The 24,187-nt window shown below is 43.9% G+C and overlaps 1 protein-coding gene across 5 annotated transcripts in view; it reads left to right on the forward strand.

The window, feature by feature from the left end:
- Positions 1-21,997, forward strand: part of LCK (LCK proto-oncogene, Src family tyrosine kinase) — a 178,563-nt gene extending 156,566 nt beyond the window's left edge. For 2 of the 5 annotated variants that reach the window (XM_069757039.1, XM_069757037.1), the window contains 2 exons: positions 19,583-19,714; positions 21,114-21,997. In XM_069757039.1, the coding sequence (XP_069613140.1) occupies positions 19,583-19,714; positions 21,114-21,316 (335 nt within the window). In that variant the 3' untranslated portion in view covers positions 21,317-21,997. The remainder of the gene's footprint in view (positions 1-19,582; positions 19,715-21,113) is intronic. The other 3 variants (XM_069757034.1, XM_069757038.1, XM_069757035.1) reach the window with 2 other exon arrangements.
- Positions 21,998-24,187: the final 2,190 nt, after the last annotated feature.

Genomic DNA, 24,187 nt, shown 5'->3' on the forward strand with positions numbered 1-24,187 from the left:
CTTCTTCCATTAATGGATTATGGAGGCCACTGTGCTGTTAGGAACCTTGAGTACTGCAGAAATTATTTTGTAACCTTGGCCAGATCTGTGCCTGGCCACAATTCTGTCTCTGAGCTCCTTGGCCAGTTCCTTTGACTTCATGATTCTCATTTGGTCTGACATGCACTGTGAGCTGCTTATATAGACAGGTGTGTGCCTTTCCAAATCAAGTCCTATTAGTTTAATTAAACACAGCTGGACTCCAATGAAGAAGTAGAACCATCTCAAGGAGGATCACAAGAAAATGCACAGCATGTGACTTAAATATGAGAGTCTGAGCAAAGGGTCTGAATACTTTTTGACCATGTGATATTTCAGTATTTTTTTTATAAATTTACAAAAATTTCTCCATTTCTGTTTTTTTAGTCAAGATGGGGTGCAGAGTGTACATTAATGTGAAAAATTATCTTTTTTGAATTTGCCAAAAAATGATCTTTTTTGAATTTGCCAAAGGGCTGCAATGAAACAAAGAATCAAAAATTTAAAGGGGTCTAAATACTTTCCGTACCCACTGTATGCTCCCCATCCTGATGTATGTCCTCCCATCCAGGTATATGGCCCCCATTCCGGTATATTGCCCCTCTATAGTAGTATATGGCTCTTCTATCATGGTGTATGGCCCCTCCATCCTGTGCGATGACAGGGGCAAAATGAAGCCCACAGCATACGCTGTGCACTACAACAAAATGGCCATGATCTCTTTTCACAGCTGTGACCAGGAGAGCCCAGGAGGCATGCCCAGGTCACAGCTAGAAGCAGGAGAAGCAGCCTCAATACAAGAGATGCGGTCGGATGGCGACTACACTTTATTATGCCCAGGGGCTGCTGTATTTGAAGTGTGTAAGTGTTATGCTCAGACAGTTACACTTAAAGGGAACCTGTCACCAGAAATAACGCTGTTAACCTGCAGATATGCGTTTAATCTGCAAGTTAATAGCGTTATTATTCTGTCTGGCATCTGCACGCAGCCGAATGCAGTTTGGAGAAAATTAACTTCATTCTCCCTGCAAGCATTCCGTTTCAGTCATGGAGGAGGGGGCACTGCTGGTTCAGTCACCTGAGTATACAGAGCAGCTGCTGTAACCGCGCCCCAGCCCTGACTGACAGCTGAGCCTCAATGCAGAGGGAGTGTCAATCCATGACTGAAACCCAATGCTGGGGGGGGAGAATAAAGTTTATTTTCTCCCCACTGCATTTGGTTGTGTAAAAGCATAATAACACTGTTAACCTGCAGATTAATCGCATATCTGCAGGTTCATAGTGTTATTTCTGGTAACAGGTTCCCTTTAAGCTGGTATTCCACAAAATCTCTTACTTCCAGCCTCTGTCAGAGCAGACATCAGTAGGGGTGCCAGGTGTTGGATGTCTACCAATCTCATAAATCATCAATGTTAGACATTTGGGATCTGTGAAAGCACATCTGTAATAAAAATAGATCAAATGTATACAGTGATGCTGCCATCACACCTTTCTTGAGCACATTTTATGGCTATTAGCCAAACAATGGTTTGGCCCATCTCCATCTCAGTCACTCTTAAAAACACAGGAGCACTAATGCGGCTGAGAAGCCCTGAGTTCTCTTTGAGAGATCCACCACCCAGCATGTCTGGTGGCAGCATGTCTCTGGAAAATTTTACTTATTTTATTCACTTATATAATGCTTTTAATTTCACAGCACTTTACAGACATTATTATCACTGTCCCCTTTAGGGTTCACAATTTAAATTCCCTATCAGTATGTGTGACATGCAGAAATAGTGCTAACTGTTGTTGCTTCAAAAGCATCCAGCAACTACAGGGGTTAACAGTCACAGGAGACAGGGAGTGGTTAGCAGAGCCCCAGGGGGATTGTGGGAAACTTGTTTACCAGTCTGGCAGCAGCCAAAGGAATGAGCAGCGGTCCAGCTCACCCCAAACCACCTCGATTGGGTTCAGGTCTGGTGCCTGTGGAGGCCAGGTCATTTGGCGTAGCACCCCATCACTCTCCTTCTTGGTCAAATAGCCTTTACACAGCCTGGAGGTGTGTTTGGGGTCATTGTCCTGTTGAAAAATAAATGATGGTCCAACTAAACGCAAACCGGATGAAATAGCATGCCGCTGCAAGATGCTGTGGTAGCCATGCTGGTTCAGTATGCCTACAATTTTGAATTAATCCCCAACAGTGTCACCAGCAATGCACCCCCACACCATCACACCTCCTCCTCCATGATTCACGGTGGGAAACAGGCATGTAGAGTCCATCCATTCACCTTTTCTGTATCGCACAAAGACACGGTGGTTGGAACCAAAAATCTCATATTTGGACTCATCAGACCAAAGCACAGATTCCCACTGGTCTAAAGTCCATTCTTTGTGTTCTTTGGCCCAAACAAGTCTCTTCTGCTTGTTGCCTGTCCTTAGCAGTGGTTTCCTAGCAGCTATTTTACCATGAAGGCCTGCTCCACAAAGTCTCCTCTTGACAGTTGTTGTAGAGATGTGTCTGCTGCTAGAGCTCTGTGTGGCATTGACCTGGTCTCTAATCTGAGCTGCTGTTAACCTGCGATTTCTGAGGCTGGTGACTCGGATAAACTTATCCTCAGAAGCAGAGGTGTCTCTTGGTCTTCCTTTCCTGGGGCGGTCCTCATGTGATCCAGTTTCTTTGTAGCGCTTGATGGTTTTTGTAACTGCACTTGGTTACACTTTCAAAGTTTTCCCAATTTTTCGGACTGACTGACATTCATTTCTTAAAGTAATGATGGCCACTCGTTTTTCTTTACTTAGAATTTTGTATTATGGCAAGAAAAAAGCAGCTAACAGTCCATTCAGCAGGACTATCAGCTGTGTATCCACCAGACTTCTGCTCAACACAACTGATGGTCCCAACCCCATTTATAAGGCAAGAAATCTCACTTATTAAACCTGACAGGGCACACCTGTGAAGTGAAAACCATTCCTGGTGAAGTATATAATTCCACATGTGTTAATTCATAGTTTTGATGCCTTCAGTGTGAATGTCCAATTTTCAAAGTGATGAAAATACAGAAAAATCTTTAAATGAGAAGGTGTGTCCAAACTTTTGGTCTGTACTGTATGTCAGTTGTACTTGGATGACAATGTGGTACACAGCAAAACCTTCCAAGAGCATGTTCAACATGTACTTCAGCGATATCAACAACATAGAGTTAAGTTGACCCCAAAGAAGTGTGAACTGTTCAAAAGGCAAGTCCGATTTCTAGGGAAAATTGTGCCTGGAGAAGGATATACCATGGACCCAACAGAAATCGCTCCGGTACTGGCCTTAAAAGACAAGCGGCATTCTACTGTCGGGGAGGTCAGGCAGATCATAGGATTCCTCTCCTACTATTGTACTTATATCTGAAACTTCTCCAGGATTGCCGCCCCACTATATCTTTTCTTGGGGGACGACAGAGTCAACAACACCCATGGAGAAAAAGAAGAATGCGGGCAGGACCGGACTTAAAAGAAACACCGTTTCATCCCAGCAGCCTATTGTCTGGACATCAGAGCACCAGGAGGTATTGGAAGAACTAGTGGATTACCTGGTAAAACCACCCATATTGGGATATTCTGACTTATCATTTGTTCTTCATTGTGATGCTTCTCAAGTTGGACAGGGAGCTGCCCTGTATCAGCATCAAGATGGGAAATTGAAAGTCATCGGTTACGGTTCCAGAACATTGACAAACGCCGAGAGAAATTACCATCTACATTCTGGAAAATTGGAGTTCCTGGCATTGAAATGGGCTATCTGTGAATGATTTAGAGATTATCTCTATTACAGCAAAGAGTTTGAGGTTTACACAGACAATAACTCCTTGACCTATGTTCTCACTACAGCCAAACTGAATGCAACGGGTCAGAGATGGGTAGCTGAACTAGCTGACTTTAATTACAGTATTAAGTACAGGCCAGGGAAATACCACCAGAGCCTGAGGAGTTCATGCAAGAATGCTCAAAGGAAGTCAGCCTGGAAGCTATTGAGTGCACTACCCACGCAGTATAAGCTCATCAAGTGGAAGATACACCATTGTGGTGTCCGTTGATGGTGGAAACCACTGTAAAAGCGAAAGAACGAGATCATCCCCTGTCCATTCAACAACTACCAAAAAGAACAATCCGTAGAGCACAACATGAAGAACAATCCGTAGAGCACAACATGAAGATCAGATAATTGGCAGAGTACTTCCTTATGTGGACCAAAACAGTTTTCCAAGTAAACGGGAGAGCGATAATTAGTCACTAGCAGTATCGGTAAAATAAACAACAAAATTCACCCTAGTGAATTGATGTCCACCAACAAATATACAACCAATGTCAAAGTGAACATAAACAAAAATAACAAAAAAAGTATGTAAAAAAATAATTTTATTGAAAGTAAAAATAAAAAATACAAAATACAGTAAAGGAAAAAACAACCAATAATACTACACCATGTAACAAAGAATATATTGAATGAGGAGACCAGATCCATATATTATAAAAGATCCTAAAAAGTATATACTGAAAAAATATATAGCCCTCCAAAGTGCAACAAAATGAGAAAAATAGATGACATAAAAAATAAATAAGCCATCCATCTCAATAAAGTGCATATGCATCCATAATAAATAGTCTAGCTTAGACAAAGTGCATAAAACTCTGGAAAAATACTAGTACCAGTGTGGAGATGATCTGTGACCCTCAAGGACTCCGACTCCAACGTACGCCACTCCTTGAAAAAGCCACTTAGGCGAAACGTACGTTGGAGTCGGAGTCCTTGAGGGTCACAGATCATCTCCACACTGGTACTAGTATTTTTCCAGAGTTTTATGCACTTACTTTGTCTAAGCTAGACTATTTATTATGGATGCATATGCACTTTATTGAGATGGATGGCTTATTTATTTTTTTATGTCATCTATTTTTCTCATTTTGTTGCACTTTGGAGGGCTATATATTTTTTCAGTATATACTTTTTTAGTATCTTTTATATTATATGGATCTGGTCTCCTCATTCAATATATTCTTTGTTACATGGTGTAGTATTATTGGTTGTTTTTTCCTTTTCTGTATTTTGTATTTTTTATTTTTACTTTCAATAAAATTATTTTTTTACATACTTTTTTTTGTTATTTTTGTTTATGTTCACTTTGACATTGGCAGTATCGGTTTTAGTTAAAGAATGGACAAAGCTGTACCTTAGTGAAGACAGTATCCTGTATTGTAAAGGGAGGGCAAAAACAGCAGTTGGTGCTCACCAGATTGTAACGTAGGTTGGTTTTCAAAGAACTCCATGAAAGCATGGGACACCTGGGAGTGGAAAGAACAAACTTGATCTGTGAATGTTTCTTCTGGCCATACATGCAGAGAGATATTGAGAGGTACATGACCAGTGAGTGTGGGTGTCTGAAAGATAAATGTCCCAACACATCAACCCGAGCACCTATGGGCAACATCCAGACTACGTATCCATTTGCGATAGTCTCAATAGACTTTTTACATCTCAAGACATGCAAGGGAGGTTACGAATACATTCTAAAGACATACTGATAGGGAATTTAGATTGTGAGCCCCATCGGGGATAGTGATGATAATGTGTGCAAAACTGTAAAGTGCTGCGGAATATGTTAGCGCTATATAAAAATAAATATTATTATTATTATCTTGGTGGTGATGGACCATTTTACTCGATTTGTTCAAGCATATGCCACCAATAATAAATCTGGTCGAACAGTGGCAGAGAAGATCTTCAATGATTTTGCTTTGAAGTTTGGGCTCCCTACGAGGTTACACCACGACCAAGGAAGAGAATTTGAGAACCAGCTCTTTGCCAAATTAGGAAAGTACTGTAGAATTCAGAGATCCCATACAACACCCTATCACCCAGAGGGTAATGGACAAGTGGAACGTTTTAACCGAACATTATTGTCAATGCTGCGCACTTTAACAGCTGACAAGAAGAAAGATTGGAAGAGTTCTCTGTCAAAAGTGGTACATGCATATAATTGTACCAAGAGCGAGGCAACAGATTACTCACCTTTCTTCCAGTTGTATGGACGATCGCCAAGACTGCCAATTGACATCATGTTCGACACTCCGGTGTCAGAGACTTACAAAACATAGCCAGAGTACGTTTGGAAATGGAAGGAACGGATGACAGAGGCATACAACATAGCCTCCAAAGTGGCTCCCCAAGGGCAGAGCAAGAGTAAGGAGTACTATGATCGAAAATGTTATGGAGCAGAATTAACACTGGGAAGTCGGGTGCTAGTCAAGAATGTATGTGAAAAAGGTGGTCCAGGAAAACTTCGTTCGGACTGGGAAGACAACGTGTATGTGGTCGTAAGGAGGAAAGCCGATGACAGTCCAGTGTATGAAATCCGATTGGAAATGGGGGACAAGAAAACCAGAATAGTCCATCGAAATTTACTACTACCCTGTGATTATCTCCCACCACCACAAGCCTCCCCAGAAGTAGACAGACATCGCTCGAGATCGACTACAAAACTACCAAAGACTGAAGCTCCAGAGGTGGATAGTGACCTTGAAAGTTCCAATGAAGAAGAGCACATTTGTTATGACCTGGTGGTTAGGAGCACCCGGAATGACCTGATAGGTAAAACTCACACAGGACAAGCTCTGGGATGTGGGAGCTCTGCTGATCGCAATCCCTAATCCCATCACACACACTAGAAATAGCCGTGGAGCGCTCCTGACTCTACCTAGGCACCTCGTCACAGCCTAAGAGCTAGCTAGCCCTAGAGATAGAAAATAAAGCCTACCTTGCCTCAGAGAAATTCCCCAAAGGAAAAGGCAGCCCCCCCACATATATTGACTGTGAGTAAAGATGAAAGTCACAAACGCAGAAATGAAACAGGTTTCAGCAAAGGGAGGCCAGACTTACTAAATAGACAGAGGATAGGAAAGGTAGCTTTGCGATCAACACAAAAACCTACAAAAGACCATGCAGAGTGTGCAAAAAAGACCTCCGCACTGACTAACGGTGCGGAGATGCCACTCTGCATCCCAGAGCTTCCAGCTAGCAAGACAAAATCATGATATCCAGCTGGACAAGAAAACAATGAACAAATTAGATACTATCAGGAACTTAGCTTCTGCTGGAGTAGACAGGTCACCAGAAAGATCCAAGAGCGAACTGAACCAATGCAGAAACATTGACAGCTGGCATGGAGTAACGATCTAAGTGGAGTTAAATAGAGCAGCCAGCCAAAGGATAAACCACGTCACCTGTGTAAGGAACCTCAGAAGCAGCAGCTCCACTCACAGCCACCAGAGGGAGTCCATGGACAGAACTCATCGAAGTACCATTCACGACCACAGGAGGGAGTTCGACAACAGAATTCACAACAGTACCCCCCCCTTGAGGAGGGGTCACCAAACCCTCACCAGAGCCCCCAGGCCGATTAGGATGAGCCAAATGAAAGGCACGAACTAGATCGGCAGCATGAACATCAGAGGCAAAAACCCAGGAATTATCTTCCTGACCATAACCCTTCCACTTGACCAGGTACTGGAGTTTCCGTCTTGAAACACGAGAATCCAAAATCTTCTCCACCACATACTCCAACTCCCCCTCGACCAACACCGGGGCAGGAGGATCAACGGAGGGAACCATAGGCGCCACGTATCTCCGCAACAACGACCTATGGAACACATTATGGATGGCAAAAGAAGCTGGAAGGTCCAAATGAAATGACACAGGATTAAGAACTTCAGAAATCTTATATGGCCCAATGAAACGAGGCTTAAACTTAGGAGAGGAAACCTTCTGAACTCCAAAGAGACACTTTGACCCCTTCACAAACAAGGAATTCGCACGAAGGACCTGGAACACCATTCTGACCTGCTTCACATGAGACTCCCAATCATCCGAAAAGACCAAAATGTCATCCAAATATACAATCATGAATCTATCCAGGTACTCTCAGAAGATGTCATGCATAAAGGACTGAAACACAGATGGAGCATTAGAAAGCCCGAATGGCATAACCAGGTACTCAAAATGGCCCTCGGGCATATTAAATGCTGTTTTCCATTCATCGCCCTGTTTAATTCGCACAAGATTATACGCCCCTCGAAGATCTATCTTGGTGAACCAACTAGCCCCCTTAATCCGAGCAAACAAATCAGACAGGAGCGGCAAAGGATACTGAAATTTAACTGTGATCTTATTAAGAAGGCGGTAATCAATACAAGGTCTTAAAGATCCATCCTTCTTGGCCACAAAAAAGAACCCCGCTCCCAATGGTGACGACGACGGGCGAATATGACCCTTCTCCAAGGATTCCTTTATATAACTCCGCATAGCAGCGTGCTCTGGCACAGATAAATTAAACAGTCGGCCCTTAGGAAACTTACTACCGGGAATCAAATTAATAGCACAATCGCAATCCCTATGAGGAGGTATGACACCGGATTTGGGCTCCTCAAATACATCCCGGTAATCTGATAAAAACTCAGGGACTTCAGAAGGAGTGGAAGGCGAAATTGACAACAATGGAACATCACCATGTACCCCTTGACAACCCCAGCCGGACAAAGACATAGATTTCCAATCCAATACTGGATTATGGACCTGTAGCCATAGCAACCCCAAAACGACCACATCATGCAGATTATGCAACACCAAAAAGCGAATATCCTCCTGATGTGCAGGAGCCATGCACATGGTCAATTGCGTCCAGTACTGAGGTTTATTCTTGGCCAAAGGCGTAGCATCAATTCCTCTCAATGGAATAGGATACTGCAAGGGCTCCAAGGAAAAACCACAGCGCCTGGCAAACTCCAAGTCCATCAAATTCAGGGCATCACCTGAATCCACCAATGCCATAACAGAATGGGATGATAGAGAGCAAATCAGAGTAACGGACAAAAGAAATTTAGACTGTACCGTACCAATGGTGGCAGACCTAGCGAACCGCTTAGTGCGCTTAGGACAATCGGAGATAGCATGAGTGGATTCACTACTGTTCTGTCTTCCTCCACGTAGGATGCTGTGTGGATTCCAACATACGGCTAAACCTTCATCCACATCCCAGTAAACAGACTGTGTTGATGCTTAAGTCTTATTTATTAGGGTGATGATAACCAAAACTATAACGTTGAACAACAATGGTGGACAGTATTCATAGTAGATGATCGAATAGTGAATGATGTTGATGTACAAAGTGGATGTTCAGTGAATAATCATAGTGGATGACTGATCATAGTGGATGACTGGTGAAAAACTGTAAAGAATAACAGCATTTCAGTATATGCACATACAGGGTGCAATCACATAAATAACTGGGACATAACAGCAAGAATTATACAGAGTGCATTACACAGTAATTCTAACAGCACTGCCCTATTCTATACAAGAATGCATCTATCTAAATGCAGAGTACACATTAACCTAACTGCAAGCTGCAAAGCACATCTGCCTAACTATATCTGACTATAGGAGCTGCATAAGGCTTAAATACTAACACAAACATAAGATGCATTAAACCTTTATAAACGTACCGAGATCCGTTAGGACAGGGGTAAGAAAGTAAGCGAGACAGGAGCACGTGTGCCTCTCTGCAGATCTGAGGAAAAATGGCTACTGAAGCTCGTCTTCACAAGAAGAATGTGGGCGGAACTAACCCATAAGACATTGCTCTTAGGAGGGAAAGGTTGGTAAACAACATGAAAAGTAGGTAACTGATGACCTCCAGTGGCCACAACTTGAATAACATGATAATTAACGCTCTGCACATTAAGATGGGCAGAACACTCCCCGCTTGGCGTCAACAGATGCCACAATTAGGTTCTTTTGGGGAAAATAATAATACAAGCTCGGTAACGGGCCTGAGGAACAGTTTGTTTTCTCCAAGCTTGCACACTCTGACCTCTACTTTCCGCACTTTCCCATCTTTACTGGGAAGGGTCTTAATGACTAGGCCGAGTGGCCACTCGTTCCGATGTGACTGACTGTCTTTGACGAGTACAACATTGCCAGATTGAATGTTTGAGCGGTCTTTCTGCCACTTTGTCCTGCTTTGCAGAGTGGAGAGATACTGTTTCCTCCATCTATTCCAGAAGACGTTGGACACGCTTTGTACTTGCCTCCATTGTCGTCTGTAGAGGTCTTTGTCATTGAATTCTCCGAGTGGAGCTTTCGGGACACAGGTTTTCTGTGTGAGTAACATTGCAGGAGTAAGGATGGATGGATCTCCAGAATCACTAGAAAGTGCTGTCTTGTAGGACTGGGTTACAAGAAATAGACAAGCTATAGCTCGAACAAGTGACTTCCAGGTGGAGAACCTGCTGAACCGGTGAGATTCGAGGTGGCAGCTTGAAATCTCTGTATGTAGAGCAGACACTTGAGGTCGGATCTCTTCGTCTGCGTCTGGACCCACTAGTTCGAAAGTTTCAGGCCTGCTGATGTTGGACATCGAACGGTACAAAGAGGTAGGGCCTGTGAACCATGAAGTGTCCTTCAGATGACTGGGTGCAACGGATCTAGTCGCGTGGTCCGCAGGATTGTGGTTAGTAGGTACGTAGTGCCACTGATTAGGGTCGGTGGATCTTCTTATCCGAAGTACCCGGTTGCTGACGTAGACGTAGAAGCGTCGCGTCTCGTTACAGATGTACCCCAGTACCACCTTGCTATCGGTGTAGAACTCTGCATCCTTGATCTTCAGCCTCATCGCATCCGAGATCAGTTCGGCCAACTCAACTGCGAGGACAGCAGCACAGAGTTCCAGTCTGGGTATCGTGTGTTCACGAAGTGGTGCCAATTTCGTCCGACTCATAACGAACCCGATATGGCATTGTCCGCTTATGTCTGTGGATTTGAGGTACGCTACTGCTGCAATCGCTTTAACTGATGCATCACAGAAAATACAAAGTGTTTGCGTTTTGACCTCTGTGGATGGCACAGGAGCATACGGTCGTTTCACACGAAGGTTGGTCAGGGCTTCAAGAGACTTCCTCCACTCTGCCCACAGGTCAGCCTTTCCTGCTGGAAGTGGATCATCCCAATCAGTAGTGTCTTGGGTGAAGTCCCTGAGCATCAGCTTTCCTTGGATGGTTACTGGAGCTACGAATCCCAAGGGGTCGTATAAACTATTCACGAAGGAAAGAACTCCTCTGCGCGTGAAGGGTTTCTCATCCTTGCTGATCTGAAAGGTGAAGGTATCTGTCTTCAGGTCCCACAGCAATCCAAGGCTCCGCTGCATAGGAAGGGGGTCGATGCTGAGGTCTAAATCCTTTAGATCGCTGGAATAGTCTTCAGAGGGAAAGGCTTCCATCAACTCTCGGCTGTTGGAAGAAATCTTGTGTAACCTTAGGTTAGACTGAGCGAGCATGTCACGAGTCCTCTTTAGTAGACTGATTGCGCCCTCACTTGTCGGTGTGGACTTCAAACAGTCATCCACGTAAAAATCCTTTTCCACAAAGGACCTGACGTCCGAGCCATACTCTTCTTCACCCTTTTTGGCAGAATGTCGGAGGCCGTAGATTGTGACCGCTGGGGAAGGACTGTTCCCAAAGATGTGTACCAGCATCCGGTACTCTGCGATGTCTTCGTCTGGGTCGTTGTCACGGTACCAGAAGAACCTCAGGTAGTTTCTGTGTTCCTCTTTGACGAGAAAACAGTGGAACATCTGTTGTATGTCAGCCATAAATGCCACTGAATCTCTACGGAAACAGAGTAATACTTCCAGAAGTCTGTTGTTGAGGTCTGGGCCCGACAGTAAGACATCATTCAATGACACGTCTTCGCATTTGGCACTTGAGTCGAATACCACTCTAATTTGACCTGGCTTCTTAGGATGGTACACTCCGAAGATGGGCAGGTACCAACACTCCTCTCCGTGTCGAAGTGCAGGTGCAATCTCTGCGTGGTTGTTCTGGAATATATTTCCCATGAAGGTAAAGAAATGTTCCTTCGTCTCAGGTGACTTCTGAAGCTTGTGTCTTAGGGAGATGAATCTGCTGTAGACCAATTCCTTGTTGTTGGGTAGGCGTCTCCTCTGAGGTCGAAATGGTAGAGGTGCGACCCAACTATTCGCCGTATCCTTGACTATTTGTTCGTCCATGATGTCCAGGAATATCTTGTCTTCTATAGACATCGCTACCTTGTTGTCTTCCTTCATCCTGTGGAAGACTGTACATCCTATGTGGTCTTGTTCACCTTCACAGGCGTGGTCTTCGTTGATAGGAACTGAGAAAGGGCAAGGTAGGGGAGTGCTGCTCGGTAGTTCCTTTACCAGCAGACTATTGTGACACGGCTGGAAGAGAGATGGACGTCCATTTTCTAGTGTGCTGGTAAGCATACTGTTGACTGAGACCGGCTTGTGTGCTCCTCCTAGACAGACATCTCCTACAATGACCCATCCAAGGTCTTGCCTCTGCGCATATGGAGCATTCAGTGAGCCGTTGATATATTCTCTAGTCTTGTGGACTCGTAGTATATCTCTTCCCAGAAGTAAAGCTATTGGCGCTTCTGGTTCCAACTTAGGTATCAGGTGGGCTATACGCTTCAGGTGGGGGTGATACGTTGCCACCTCTGGTGAAGGTATCTCAGACCTGTTGTCAGGAATCTGGTTGCACTCCAGGATGGTCGGTAGTGACAGACAGGTCTGGCCATCCATGGACTCCACTTTGTATCCGGTTGCTTTCCTCCCCGCCGTCTCGACGGTACCTGAACATGTCCTAAGGGAGTAGGGAGAACTGGGGCCTACAATGCTGAAGTTGTCAAAGAAGATGGACCTGGCTAAAGACCTATTACTTTGGTCATCTAGGATTGCATATATCTTGAGCGCTTTGTCTCTGTGGCCTGTTGGATAGACTCGGACAAGGCAGATTTTTGAGCAGGATCTTCCTCCCTTGAGTCCCTTACAGATCTCCGTACATTGAGAGGTGACCGCAGGGGTGTCTTCGTCGGTGTTCTTCTGTTTCTCATCGTGCTCCTCTGCTTGTGACAACACTCCTGGAGGTGGTCCAGGATGCAAGGCTGTATTGTGATCCGTGCTGCTGCATTCTGCACATTTCACGCTAGCTCCACAGTTCCTGGCGAAGTGAGAGGTCGTAGCACAGCATTTGAAGCAGATGTTGTTTTCCTTGAGGAAACCTTTGCGATCCTCTAAAGTCTTCTCCCTGAAGGCTCTGCACTTTAGTAGAGGATGTGGTTTCCTGTGTAGAGGACACTGCTTATTGACATCCTGAGGTTTGCGCTCTTCCGTAGGGGGCTTAGTTGTCTTGTGTGGAGGACCTGTGGAATCAATATCAGTTTTATGGACTGCCACGGGTGTCTTACTGGGTTTGACACCAGGGGTAGTGGAACATGACAGAGTGAAATCAAAACTAGGGTCATTTCTGATCTTGGCTTGCTGGGTGACAAACTCAACAAATACAGTAAAAGGAGGGAATGGTACGTTATGAATTTGTTTATACCGTGAACCATGTATAATCCACCTTTCTTGAAGATTGTAAGGAAGTTTTTGTACTATTGGATTGACACCCCTAGCAGTGTCTAAGAATGCCAATCCAGCCAAGTGACCTTCCTTCTGGGCGACCTGTAACTCTATCAATAAATCATTCAATTCTCTAAGTCTTTGATAACCCTTGGGCCCTATCTTAGGGAAATCATCAATTCTTTTGAATAAAGCATTCTCTATTACTTCTACGGACCCATAGCGTTCGTCAAGTCTTTCCCACACTTTACGTAAACCTATGTGTGGGTATTCTATGTTAATGTCTCTTAGTCTTTTAGCATGCTCGACCGATTCAGTTCCAAGCCACTTTACCAGGAGATCTAACTCCTCACTACTAGAAAGGTCCAGTCCCTGAATGGCGTTCTGGAACGAAGCTCGCCACGACCTGTAGTTTTTGGCTTTGTCAGTGAACTTTACAAGTCCTTTTGTTACCAGTTCTCGGCGGGCAAAGAACTTTGCCAAGTCTATGGTGGCTTGATCAGTGTTGGTACGAGCCGGTATGTTATAGCCATGTCTAGTGTGTGGTGCGTCACCATACCTGTGAGACGCTCTTGGCTTCGGACAGTCTGCATAGTACCTTTCTGGTGAAGAAGATGTCTCTTTAAGGTGAGGTGGGAGCTGTACCTTCTTCTCAGTGGAACGGTAGCTGTGGTCGACTCCTCTGTGTTGGACGTCTTCTTGTTTGTAGTAGTGAAGTTCGGGGTTGGATCGATGATAATCGGCGTAGGCTGATCGTTGTAGTCTGTCGAGGGTGTTGTCCATGCTGGAGTGTCGATGAACGTACTCTGCGACGCGCTGAGCTGGATCTTGCTGCTCTAGATCTGTTCCAAGAACGTTGCTGCGTCTCTCATAATCAGGATCCTTCATGGCTTCCAAGTACTCTGCCTTAGCTATTGCAGCTGCTGCCTCTTTGTCTACCATAAGTCTTTCTAGAGACACTTGCAGGCGCGCACCTTCTGCTTCTTGCTCTGCCCGCAAACGTGCAGTTTCAGCCTGCAAACGTGCATTTTCTGCTTCATGCTCTGCCCGCAAACGTGCGGTTTCGGCTTGCAGGCGTGCAGTTTGTTCTGCCTGCAAACATACCTTTTCTGCCTCATGCTCTGCTTGTCTCAGCTTTAGATGCATTTCTTTCTCGGCAAAGGAGGACCTCGCTTTGGCTGCTTCAGCTTCAGCACGAGCGACAGCACCCAGCTCTGCTAATGATGACCTGTTAGAGCTTGCTCGTGACCTCGTCTTGAGTGAGGATGTGCTGTTTCGAGACATTGTGCCCTTAGCTGCGTACTGCTGAGTGTTTTGGCGGGAAACTGAGTCTAGATGCGGTGAGCTTCCGCGTGGCATGAATGATGTAGCTCCTCTTGGCGGGCTGCAGTATAGTCCCACGGCTGTATGGCGGCTGCTGTGATACCCGAATGCGGAGCAGTGTGGGTGTTAGCGGTTCCGTACAGTCTGAACAACTACAGCCTGCGACCGGCTATCAGTTTCACTGAAGGCAGCTAATCTGTTCTTACTTTACAATCACCGCCTGCGACTGGCGGTCTCGTTTTTCACTGTTCTGTCTTCCTCCACGTAGGATGCTGTGTGGATTCCAACATACGGCTAAACCTTCATCCACATCCCAGTAAACAGACTGTGTTGATGCTTAAGTCTTATTTATTAGGGTGATGATAACCAAAACTATAACATTGAACAACAATGGTGGACAGTATTCATAGTAGATGATCGAATAGTGAATGATGTTGATGTACAAAGTGGATGTTCAGTGAATAATCATAGTGGATGACTGATCATAGTGGATGACTGGTGAAAAACTGTAAAGAATAACAGCATTTCAGTATATGCACATACAGGGTGCAATCACATAAATAACTGGGACATAACAGCAAGAATTATACAGAGTGCATTACACAGTAATTCTAACAGCACTGCCCTATTCTATACAAGAATGCATCTATCTAAATGCAGAGTACACATTAACCTAACTGCAAGCTGCAAAGCACATCTGCTTAACTATATCTGACTATAGGAGCTGCATAAGGCTTAAATACTAACACAAACATAAGATGCATTAAACCTTTATAAACGTACCGAGATCCGTTAGGACAGGGGTAAGAAAGTAAGCGAGACAGGAGCACGTGTACCTCTCTGCAGATCTGAGGAAAAATGGCTACTGAAGCTTGTCTTCACAAGAAGAATGTGGGCGGAACTAACCCATAAGACATTGCTCTTAGGAGGGAAAGGTTGGTAAACAACATGAAAAGTAGGCAACTGATGACCTCCAGTGGCCACAACTTGAATAACATGATAATTAACTCTCTGCACATTAAGATGGGCAGAACAACCACAGTAAAAACACAGTCCATTCCGACGTCTGTGTTCTTGCCGTTCAGCTCTGGTCAAAGTCCTATCACACTGCATAGGCTCAGGCCTATTCTCAGAGAACACAGCCAAATGGTGCACAGCTTTGCGCTCACGCAAGCGCCGATCGATCTGAATGGCCAAGGACATAGACTCATTCAGACCAGCAGGCGTGGGAAATCCCACCATGACATCCTTAAGGGCTTCAGAAAGACCCTTTCTGAAAATTGCCGCCAGGGCACATTCATTCCACTGAGTAAGCACAGACCACTTTCTAAACTTCTGACAGTACACCTCCGCTTCATCCTGACCCTGACACAAAGCCAGCAAGATTTTCTCTGCCTGATCCACTGAATTTGGTTCATCATAAAGCAATCCAAGCGCCAGAAAAAACGCATCAACATCACGCAATGCAGGATCTCCTGGCGCAAGGGAAAATGCCCAGTCCTGAGGGTCACCACGCAACAAAGAAATAATGATTTTTACTTGTTGAGCGGGGTCACCAGAGGAGCGGGGTTTCAAAGCTAGAAACAGTTTACAATTATTTTTGAAATTCAGAAACTTAGATCTATTCCCAGAAAATAAATCAGGAATAGGAATTCTAGGCTCTAACATCGGATTCTGAACCACAAAATCTTGAATGTTTTGTACCCTTGCAGTGAGATGATCTATACAAAAGGACAGACCTTGAATGTCCATATCTACACCTGTGTCCTGAACCACCCAAAGGTTTAGGGGAAAAGAAAGACAAAACACAGTGCAAAGAAAAAAAATGGTCTCAGAACTTCTCTTATCCCTCTATTGAGATGCATCAATACTTTGGGCCAGCTGTACTGTTATGGCCTGGTGGTTAGGAGCACCCGGAATGACCTGATAGGTAAAACTCACACAGGACAAGCTCTGGGATGTGGGAGCTCTGCTGATCGCAATCCCTAATCCCATCACACACACTAGAAATAGCCGTGGAGCGCTCCTGACTCTACCTAGGTGCCTCGTCACAGCCTAAGAGCTAGCTAGCCCTAGAGATAGAAAATAAAGCCTACCTTGCCTCAGAGAAATTCGCCAAAGGAAAAGGCAGCCCCCCACATATATTGACTGTGAGTAAAGATGAAAGTCACAAACGCAGAAATGAAACAGGTTTCAGCAAAGGGAGGCCAGACTTACTAAATAGACAGAGGATAGGAAAGGTAGCTTTGCGATCAACACAAAAACCTACAAAAGACCATGCAGAGTGTGCAAAAAAGACCTCCGCACCGACTAATGGTGCGGAGATGCCACTCTGCATCCCAGAGCTTCCAGCTAGCAAGACAAAATCATGATATCCAGCTGGAGAAGAAAACAATGAACAAATTAGATACTATCAGGAACTTAGCTTCTGCTGGAGTAGACAGGTCACCAGAAAGATCCAAGAGCGAACTGAACCAAAGCAGAAACATTGACAGCTGGCATGGAGTAACGATCTAAGTGGAGTTAAATAGAGCAGCCAGCCAAAGGATAAACCACGTCACCTGTGTAAGGAACCTCAGAAGCAGCAGCTCCACTCACAGCCACCAGAGGGAGTCCATGGACAGAACTCACCGAAGTACCATTCACGACCACAGGAGGGAGTTCGACAACAGAATTCACAACACACATTGTTGTACCTCTCGGTCTGGCAAGGAGAATGATGTACTATCCTCAGGAGAGTGAACTAAGTCCAGAGGCTCCAGAGTTTGTACAAAGGAGTGTAGATTAAGTCCAGTTCAGTTCTGATGATGGAACACCGATCACTGCAGAGACACTCGGGAGGAGCGGTATTACCAGACTGTGTGGAACCAGATGATTCAGAAGAAGTACAGGAACTTACAGAGGCATTCCAAGAGCATCTGAGGAAGTACAAGAAATATCTGAGGAACAACCCATCAAGAGGATGTCAACTCGAAAAGTGAGGAGGCAAGTGATGCTGACGTATGAGACACTTGGTGAACCTAGTCAAGTGCCAAGGACTGTCAATTGGAAACAAGTATCTCTGCCTACGGACCAGGTAAGCCCACTTGAGTGGTGTTCACCACCGAGAGGCAGTATGGAAGATGTTGCCTGGTGGAAAGACTTATTTTCACGCTGTGATTTTCCTTAAAAGACTTTGTAGAAACAAAGAACTATTAGGCCTAGTGAGACGGAGAGCTGGTTGAAGACATGCGAAAAGCTCCAGCTGAAGAGATGCTGTTTGTTTTAATTGTTAATTTCTTACAGAAGTGCTACAAGCAAAAGTTTGTAATAATAGGTTGTTATTAATGTTTATGAATGTTATGCCAATATGTATATGAAGTGACATGATTCCTACCACTGTCTTAGAATTGGTCAGATCGATTAATTGAGGCAAATGTCGAGGACGACATTCAAAAAGGAGGGAAGAGTGTGACATGCAGAAATAGTGCTAACTGTTGTTGCTTCAAAAGCATCCAGCAACTAGAGGGGTTAACACAGTCACAGGAAACAGGGAGTGCTTAGCAGAGCCCCAGGGGGTTTGTGGGAAACTTGTTTACCAGTCTGGCAGCAGCCAGTGGAATGAGCGGTGTGTTTCTGTGATCTCTCCCACAGAAGTTCAGGCAAGTGAACCATAGGGATACTGGATTCATGTACAGAGTGGAGTTGGGCAACCCCTATACTGCTAGTTGAGTCTAACAAGAGTGGAAAGATAAGGACTGGAAGAAGTTGTGTACAGGGATAATCTCCCTCAGCAAATACTCCTCCCTCCTCCATTACACTGTGCTGGAAGGAATGTTGTATACTCCTGTGCTTTTGTAAAGAGTCTTGATCTGTGTTGAACTGTGCTATCTAAAGAGACTGTTAATCAATGTACCTCTAAGAAGCAGCTGTCCTGTTTATCAAGCCTGTGCTTAAGAGACTTGAATTGTACTGAATGTGCTGTTACACTAAACTATACGGTCAATTGTTTCTGTGTGAGCAAGTGGATCCATCTTGTGCCTGAGGAAGCTGCAGTACATGGTCGCCCTGAGTAACGGTTCCCCCAGAGTTCCAAAGAATTCATGAGACTTGTTCCGCCCCTATCTGAAACTAGTGGCGTGCATGTAACATGTCTTTGGAGTGTGGGAGGAAACTGGAGAACCCAGAGGAAACCCACACAAACATGGGGAGAACATACAAACTCCTTGCAGACATTGTCCTTGCTTGGGTTGGAACCCAGGACCCCAGTACTGCAATGCTAACCACTGAGCCACCATGCTACCCATATGATACAATCGGCAGTCTGAAATGTTGCTCATGTTGGATTGATCTTTCCCAGACACATTAGGCAGTCAGCTGGCCATACTCGCCGATATCAGTGGGTTCGCCTGACATTACTCTAATGTGTTTGGGGGCTTTATGATATACTTTATGTGCATGTGTATACCTGAACAACCATCCAATTCTCTTGTATCTAAAATCAATTTGGATAAACCATGAATGGATCGCTTTAAATACATATGCAAAGCATTATTAAAGACAAAATTCTGGACTTGCTACATTTTCCCCAAAGTCTGACATGGATTTGGGAGAGCGCCTTTCTAATAAAAAAAAAAAGATATAAAAAAAGTGTACTTCTTTGAAAAAACTACTGGCTCTCTGTTCTGCCTTGTCCCATTGACTTTGATAACTCTTTATTACTGTCTGGTTTCTTCACAAAACTAGATTATTGTTGTAGCTCAGATGATAATGATCAGAAAATGTTTTCTTATCTGCAGGTGCAAAATTTCCAATAAAATGGACAGCTCCTGAAGCTATAAATTATGGAACATTTACCATTAAATCAGACGTGTGGTCATTTGGTGTTCTCTTAACTGAAATCATCACATATGGGCGTATTCCATACCCAGGTAAGTTGACAAATTAGAAAGTACATGAAAAAGATCATGAAAGTAATGGTATTGCCATCCTACGTGTTACTGTTTGGGTTCGGTAACCCAAACAAAGCTTGCTGAAAGGCTTCTGGCCCCATCGCAGCCATGTCAAGTATTGGCATTGCTGTGATTGGCCGGCGCACTGTGTAACAACATAAGCAATAAAAAAAAGTGTGGTCACCTTTATTCTTGATAACTGATGTAAAGCTGACAGCTGCGGGTTGAAGTCTTCAGCTGTCAACTTTATCTAGGCTTGTTATCAGAAATAAAAGAGTACCCATGCCATTTTTTTAAATTATTGAAATAATTTTAAAAACTGGCGTAGGGTCACCTCCATTTTTTGATAACCAGCCAAGCTAAAGCAGACAGCTGGGGGCTGGTATTCTCAGACTGGTAAGGGGGTCATGGATATTGACCCCCTTCAGCCTAAAAATAGCAGCACGCAGCCACCCCAGAAAAGGCACTTCCATTAGATGCTTTGCTCGGCTCTTCCCACTTGCTCTGGGGCATTGGCAAGTGGGGTAATAGTTCTGGGGTTGATGCTAGCTGTTTTATGTCCGCTGACATCAAGGAATGGAGTTTGTAATGGAGATATGTCTATCGCCTCCATTACTAACCCCGTAGAGAAAATTAATATAGACACACAGAAAAAGTCTTTAAGTGAATAACACACTCCTTGGCAAATCCCCTCTTTTACCCATTTATTAAGATGAAAAAATCAAAGTAATCCTCACTTGTCCGCCAATAATCCATGTGTCCCACGACAAGCTCCAACTCTGCTACATATGGATGCATTGCTGAGCGGTGACATAAGTAATGCAACTGCTCAGCCCAGCATCCAAGACACAGGTAACTTTTTCACCAGCCGTCAAAGCTGCTGGCTCACACGCTGTCATCTGTGGACAGTGTGGGAACTGCAGCCCTGTGAATGACGGTAATGTGTAAGGTTACCAACAGTCAGTGTTACTGTCACAGATGCTTTCCCCACCTTCAAACAAACCATCATCAGTAACGCCCACTTTGGGTGCTGGTCTAATCCCTGCTTTGCTGAGCATGCATCAATTGTCAATTCCAATGCATGCTCAGTATGAGCTAAATGCTCAGAATACTATACGTCCTTTAATTTCGTGTACTCCCTTGCCACATCCTGACTAGACGTACTCGGCATTAATACAAGTGAATTGAGGCAAGCCCAGCTTATCTAGTCTGTATCCTGTGATCTCTTCTGTGGAAACAGCCTCCCTAGCTGCAGCTCAGCAAGTGAGGTGCCAAGTGGCGTATCACTGCTGAGACCCACATCACAGTTTGGGAAGAACTGGTATACACTGAAAGCAAATGTTCAATGACATAAGGAAATATGTTTTCCATTCTACAGGCATGACTAATCCCGAAGTAATAGATCACCTTGAGCGTGGGTACCGAATGCCAAAACCAGAAGATTGCCCTAAGGAACTTTATGATTTGATGCTTCGATGCTGGAAGGAATGCCCTGAAGAAAGGCCCACATTTGAATTTCTTCGCTCCTATTTGGAAGATTTTTTCACAGCTACAGAGGGCCAATACCAGACTCAGCCTTAAACTGTGCACAGACATTAGATTGAAGTTCAAGAATAACAACTATCCTGACATCCCCGATGAAAGTTGTGGCCATAGTCACCTTGTATTTATGACCTACTTTATTCAGGCATTTTTATATAACAACAAGCATTGTTGTAGAGAAGCGATCTCCACTGCAGAAATATCAAGTATATATTGAGGGTATTGCCATGAATAAAGTGATTATTCAAAGTTTAATGGGTGCATATTTGCAATATTACAAAGCTTGCATTATAGTTGCCTATCGATTACATGCTGGTTCTCTGCCACTCTTGTTGCCTTTGGACTGACGACGGCAGAGCATGTACAAGTCCACTGATTGCGGAGGAGTAGGAAGAGCAAGACAAGAAAATGGCAGTGTTTTCAATTTCAGAATTTTTAGATTAAATTCATAGACTTGTAGCAAACAAGTACAATTTTTAAACCATTTTATTTCAGTCTTCTAGGCAGAAGTTATCAATGAACAAGAAACGCTTCATTATGTGGCACTGTAACTCCTGCCGTATCTTTATTTCCCTATCTGTAAGAAAAAAACTGATACCAAGTAATGTTTTTTTCATCTAACTTTAGATGTGAAAAAACATTGTTTTGCGATCACTTTACTAAACCCTGTGTAACATATACTTGTGCATTTTAAAGCTAAAATAAATAATCTAAAAGATTACATTCCTGTGTCTTTGTGGACTTAAATAAGGGAAGAATGTGTGAGACTAATGGATATTTACCAACTGGTGTAATTTTATCAACCGGATTTCGGTTTTCACCTTCCGTTTGATCATTAGTCTGAAGTAGATATGGCCAAGGCCAACAGAAGAACATGTCCCCAATAAAACTATAAATTTCCAATTAGTGATTTGGAAACAGCTAAACAAAGGACCAAGTGTACTAAAGAAAGTATTTTTCACCTGTCTCAATGCTCCCTTAAGTAATTGGCTACAGGTCTTGTGCTTCATGGTAGGATTCACAAGTTGCTTGGCGTACCTCACTGACATCATCATCCAAGGCCTTTTAATTTAATATACTCAATTTGCGCCTTCAACAACACACTCCCATACAGCTTCTTTCACTTCCTTGTTAGTGGGGGAGGAGCCACAAGCAGAATGATAAAGCTACTCCTTGAAGTGAACCTGTCACCAGGTTTGGCCAATAAGAGATACGGCCATCACCCTTCAGGGCTGATAAACCGCATTCTATAATATCTTTTTTCTATAACAACTTTTATTATACTTCTATGCGGGATGCTCCGGTCCGATGGGCATCGCTGGTCTTGGTCCGGCGTCTCCCATCTTACGATCTCCATCCTCCTGCTTGCTTCATGTGGATGACATGTCCGTTCGTCATCCACACAGTCTCCTTGGCACAGGACTCCTGTGCAGGCATAGTTCTCTGCCCTGTCGAGGGCAAAGCAAAGTACTGCAGTGCGCATGCACCGGGGCTCTTTGACCTTTCCCAGCACCTGTGCCCTGCAGTACTTTGTTCTGCCCTCCACAGGGCAGAGAAGTGCACCTGCGAAGGATTGCGGTGCCGAGGAGACTCATCATCCACACGAAGCAAGCAGGAGGGTGGCATTGCAACAAGAAGGGAGGCGCTGGACCAAGTAGAGCAACACCCATTGGACCGGACTGCCCTGCAGGTGAGTATAATAAATGTTATTTTTCTTCTCTTACAGGTCAGGTTGGAGGCAGATATACAGCATTATAGTATGCTGTATATCAGCCCTGAAAGGTGATGGACATGTCTCTTATCTGCAAAACCTGGTGACAGGTTCCCTTTAAGTAGGTTTATCCTACTGCTTATTCTGAAGACTAAACTGTTATCCTTATATTTGCATATAGAGCTAATAATGAGATAGGAAAACTGCTCTTTAAATAGCTGGTGGTGGGGTCGAAGGATTGTGATTTTGCAGGATTAATGACAGGTTGGTCAGGAGCTAACAAACTTATCTGCTGTATGGAAATCAATGAGCAGGTCAGATGTCTAACATCTCAGAAGTTAATGCCTTAGCCCTGAATGTAACTACTGTGCATAGGACCAGGCTCCAGTGGTCAGTTTCCTTGGAAACAAGCTACACACTATGTCAGGTAAAAGCTTCCAAAGAGGGAGAATGAAAGCAGATAGAAAAAGCAGGTCAATTGCAAACTTGTTTATTTTCATGTTATTTAACTATACTAATTTTATGATATGAGAATATCCCTTTAAATTTTACTTAGGTAAACATGTGGTGTTTGAGTATTCAGTGAACATTGTGATCAGTTGCCTTTTTGGCTTATAGCTTGCCACAATCCAGTTCCTTCAGTTGTAATCATCTTTGCAAAAGCACATGTTTCAACAACTTTCATGTACTGCTCCGAAGCATTACACACAGTTGTTTGGAAACTGGTCACATTATGCTGCAATCATCTCTGCAAACTCCTGTGGGTGCTACGACTTGCATCTGCTGCTTCTCAGACCAACTGTTTGGCCAATTATCTGCTGTATTTATTACGAACTGTTACTTAGAGACGGATCATATTACACTGCAATCATCCCTGCAAAATCCTGAATATTTCTCAACCTGCATCTACATCCTGGTTAAGACCTTCTTTTTGGACCTTCATCTGCTCTCCTGTGCTTATCTACATTTCTGGCTCTGGATTCTGTTGTGTCCCGCTGTTAAATATTAATTGAATTATTCTTATTCTCAATTCTGTACTGAGCACATTGCTTCTTGCTGACGTTACAAAAGCTATTTATATATATATATATATATATATATATATATGTATATATATATATATAGCTCAGAGTATAAGTCAACACCGTATAAAGGGAACACGTGATCTGTGGGACATATAAATAACTTCTCTTAGGAGG

Source organism: Ranitomeya imitator, chromosome 3 (genome assembly GCF_032444005.1).
Source record: "Ranitomeya imitator isolate aRanImi1 chromosome 3, aRanImi1.pri, whole genome shotgun sequence".
NCBI classification, from domain to species: domain Eukaryota; kingdom Metazoa; phylum Chordata; class Amphibia; order Anura; family Dendrobatidae; genus Ranitomeya; species Ranitomeya imitator.